The sequence below is a fragment of the Papilio machaon genome, chromosome 21 (genome assembly GCF_912999745.1).
Source record: "Papilio machaon chromosome 21, ilPapMach1.1, whole genome shotgun sequence".
Classification (NCBI taxonomy): Eukaryota; Metazoa; Arthropoda; class Insecta; order Lepidoptera; family Papilionidae; genus Papilio; species Papilio machaon.
This window is the reverse complement of record NC_060006.1, coordinates 2,678,918-2,683,224: the sequence shown is the minus strand read 5'-3', so window position 1 is coordinate 2,683,224 and position 4,307 is coordinate 2,678,918. Positions and strand designations below refer to the sequence as shown.

The 4,307-nt window shown below is 34.5% G+C and overlaps 1 protein-coding gene across 1 annotated transcript; it reads right to left on the bottom strand.

Annotated features, from left to right (window-relative positions):
- Window positions 1–1,734: 1,734 nt before the first annotated feature.
- Window positions 1,735–3,454, bottom strand: LOC106709105. The gene is made up of 3 exons (XM_014500804.2): window positions 3,293–3,454; window positions 2,471–2,642; window positions 1,735–1,982 (listed from the first exon to the last, which is right to left on the bottom strand). The coding sequence occupies exons 1-3, from the start codon at window positions 3,446–3,448 to the stop codon at window positions 1,735–1,737; spliced, it is 576 nt and encodes a 191-aa protein (XP_014356290.2). The 5' UTR covers window positions 3,449–3,454.
- Between the last annotated feature and the right edge of the window lie 853 nt (window positions 3,455–4,307).

The window sequence follows — 4,307 nt, the reverse complement described above, 5'->3', positions numbered from 1 at the left end:
TTATTTCAACAAAACGATACATTAACACGTAGTAGTGGTAACTTGGATATAATAAAGTCCGCAATCACAAAAAAAAATAAGCCATAAATTATAAAATTTATGCCCCGGTCAGACGGGGCAAGGCAACGCGGCATACGTAATATCATAATGGGAGCCTGTCTCTTTGCCTTGCCGCTTCCTAGCTATTAAAACAGGCCGGATAGTAAACGTCGCTGTAAACTAAACTAAATATTCACATTTCGAATGGTTAATCGTTTTCCGAAGGCTTCGACTTGTTTTATGTTTTGTGCCCCATTTGCATACGCCTCGGTGCTTTACCGACAACTCGACTGTATTTGTCAGTGATAACTTATTTTTTAGCATAAAATCGTGAGTATTAATCGTCACTTAAAGGCCCGTCGTACACAAGCGATTTAGACAAGCCACTTACACAATACAATATTTGCACAGGCACGCGTCGACTACATTTATATCTGTCATTACCAAAGCGAGTCGCTCGCTACCTGTTCGTTGTAAGTAAAGTCGCTGCGATTTTCAAGACGGTGGAGCATATCTACACTGTTAAGATTTTGTAAATACGCGTCAGCCTTGTAGTCTGTCTATGCCTGTATTTGCCGTATAGACAACTTGCGTCATTTCATCGTTGTGTGCGGAACGGGCGCTACGCGATACTTACGAGGAGAGAAGACACTATTACTTTCAAAGATTTACGATGCTTTGTGTACTACGGGTCTAACTTTAACTTTGTGATGCCACCATCTAAGATAAGGTAATTATAAATGTTATGATTAAAAATAAGCGTTTTTACGTAGTTAAGATACAGTTTTTTATTAGACAAATTGCACATAAATAAGCATATCTCTGTTCTGACATTAACTACACTTAGAAATAGATAATGCTTATATTAATCTACATTTAGTCAACAATATATTAATAGCTTGTTAAAGACTTCAAGCCTAGATTAGTCATTAACCGATGGTTAATTAGACCAAAATCTCTGTATAAAACACATCGTCATCCCTGTCATTATCATTGACAAAACAGTGATAACAATATGTTTGAACAGGGATTTTGGTCTCAGAAACCTACGGTAAGGCATTCTTCAATTATAGCAGTAACTTATTTTGATTTCCAAAGTACTTATATATCGCGAAGAGTAATTGTTAAGCTATTTCCTTAAACGTCGGTAACAATAGCATCAAATATTAACACGCCTAATAGAAGCCCATTTGAGCAAATTAACTGAATAAATTCCTAACGAGGAAAACGTTTATGTTATTGTAATTTTACATCATAATTTTGACTGAATTAAAGATTACTAAATAAAAGACAACGATAGAAATATTTTTATTTAATTATTATATTAACTTTAACAAATTTTTGGTACAGATGTAATTAATAATTATAATAATATAACTTTTTATTGCCTTAGAAATTAACGAAATTTATTGAGTCTTTATTGCTAGAATAAGGTGATAAGGGTAAAAGGACTAGATTTGAACCTTCAGAAATAGTGATCATATTTGTAGTATCAATTATTTGCTATTCGCTTTCGTAACAGCAATTAAATATGGTGAAAAAACATCTTAAACCTGCACAATCTGCGGAGAAAATCAAAGATGTGTGTAGTCCACCCGCACTGAGCCAATGTAGTTTACTCAGGCCTAGTCATCACCCTTATGGTAGGTTCTTGTTCCTCGGCGGTGACGACACAGCAATTAAAAATACTTTTAATTAAATATATTGCTTCATAATAAATGGGTCTTCATTGTCTCTTGCTACTGTACACGCGGGATGTCCCTCCCCTAGATTCAGTTCCATGGCCACTGTGATGATATCAGATAGTGTTACGGGGACGTTACTCCGTGCCGATAGTGAAGCGACGCCCAACTGACAGTCCATAACCACCAAATACCTTCCACTCTCGACCAGCTTCATGTGGAATTTGATTAAAGATACAGATTTTCTTAGTGGTGGTATATCTGGAAGAATGGCATATTAGCTTTATATATTCTAATGTAAGCAAAGTACGTAATCATAGTATACAAAACTGATTTGTCACGAGCACATGCTAGTAGTAGTTTGGAATTAGGATTGAAGGCGTTCAGAAAACTAACAACATAATACTTGTGTGTGATCTTGGACAAGTTTTCGACCAGCATTGTGAACGTCAAATGATATCTGACCTAAATGTACCTTTTAATGACATATTTTAGTTTTTATGTATTATATTTAATCTAATATTTTAACTTTATTTTATATTTGACATAATTAATTGTACATAATTTGCTTGTACACAAAGCAAACACTCATAGCCTAATGGTTAAGAATATAACCGATCACGTATTTGAGGTGCTAAGAAATCTACGAATCACGTCATTCGACTATTGCTGTGTACTAATTCCTAGCACAATTTGAGAGCTTAGTTTATATAACAAGAAATATAAGAAAAAAATATTTTTGCACTGACTTCCATCTCGTACGATGTTGGGCACACCAATGAAGCCGCCTACTGGCCCCTGATCCGTGAACAGCATGACTTCATGCCGCGAGCTGCCGATATTCAGCAGCAAGGCCGCCGCATCCCAGTTGGGCTGCATTTCCAAATACTCGTTCATATCCGACCACACGCGGTGGACTATCTAAAACAAACAGTAGAAGGCAAACCACCTTATCGAGCATATATCCAATATTAATTTTGGGGGACGCTTGAAGTCATTTTGGTTTGGTCCGCCGCAACCTAACCTAAACCTTTCTTCTTATGGTCCCTACTAATGAAGTTTTTCATATATCTATGTATGTATGTCTACTAAAAACTTTCGACATACTGATTTGTATTTTATTGTTTATTCTGTGTATTGTCAGATGTCACCATAGCATAAGTTGTTTTAAAAACTTTATTGTCGGTATTTTATGTTTATTTTCACATGTGAGCCTTTAGGTATAACACAAAAGAATCATCCAATGTTGCAAAAACATCGATGAACATTATCGATGTTTACTTATTGATCGTAACATCAAAAGATAAATGTTGAAGTTTATTATATTAACTGTGGATTTCTGAAACCAAAATATCCGTTTAAAATATATTGTTATCTTTGTTTGGTCAAAGATTTTGGAATCAGAAGGCCACCAGGCCAAGAAACTTTTTATTTTCTTTGTTTTTAATTTTAATGTGAGGAAAATATTCAAACTAATTAGGTACAATACTAATCTATCAAACGAGTGTTGATCGATATCTTACAATAGATAACTTAACTTTGTTACGAAAAAAATTCCGTAGCCGACTCACCTCTTTAGTACCGTTCTTAAAGCTTATATCAACGCACTTAGGTCCAATCTGCACACTCCAAGAGTAATAGATCCTCCATTGCGTTCCCACAACCAAATCTGATTCAAAAAATGGGTTCCTTGCGAACATTTTACACATATCTGGATTTCTTTCCATATGTCTTGAATATTCAACATCTCTGCTTATTGCGATTTTTATTACATTGAATATTAACAGTACTTGCACAAATGCCATGATTGAAATGATACTCGTGTCCGTCTGTTTCTCTTATAAAGATGTAACATAAATACCAACGTAGTTACGTAAGTTATTATGAACAATTGTTTTGACTGTACAATACTGAAACGGATGACCAACGACCGTTTATTATTATTTATATGTATTGAATATAAACTTATGAGCTTACTAGCTGTTACCCGCGACTCCATCTGCGCGGAATTAAGAAAAAAATAGTAGCCTATGTGTTTCGAGATCCGTTGAGCCGTTCTGGAGATACAGTCTAATATCCATACATCCATCTAAACTTTCTCATTTATAATATTACTAGCTGTCGGCCACGACTCCGTCCGCGCGGAATTTAAAACAACGTAATAACCAGCTTATGTGTTTTTAGACAATGTTCTACTACATCTATGCCAAATTTCATCAAGATCTGTTTAGCCGTTCCGAAGATACCTTCAAACAAACATAACTCCATCTAAACTTTCACATTTATAATTTTAGTAAGATAAGTAAAATTTATTACAAACAGAACGTAGTAAAAATAGGATCATTGGTAGCGAATAACTTCAGTTGACGTAATATTACTAATCGTGGATTTCCATAACCTTGTCTTAATTTTCCTTTGGTTACTTTGGCAATTGAAATTCATAGCAAGAGAGAACATTACAGAGTATACACGATTTTCATTTCAAGAAACAAAATAATATTTTTAATAAACACTGCTGACAGTTTTGATGTTAATACAACTAAATAGTTGCTATTGAAACATACTAATATTACAAATGTGAATGTT

Bases quoted from the DNA above. Each gene is read 5' to 3' on its own strand.
- LOC106709105 (XM_014500804.2), bottom strand. From the start codon at position 3,448: ATGGAAAGAAATCCAGATATGTGTAAAATGTTCGCAAGGAACCCATTT. The intron at 2,643-3,292 runs GTGAGTCGGCTA...TGTTTGTTTTAG, and splicing joins TTAAGAACGGTACTAAAGAG to ATAGTCCACCGCGTGTGGTC. The intron at 1,983-2,470 runs GTCAGTGCAAAA...CCATTCTTCCAG, and splicing joins CAACATCGTACGAGATGGAA to ATATACCACCACTAAGAAAA.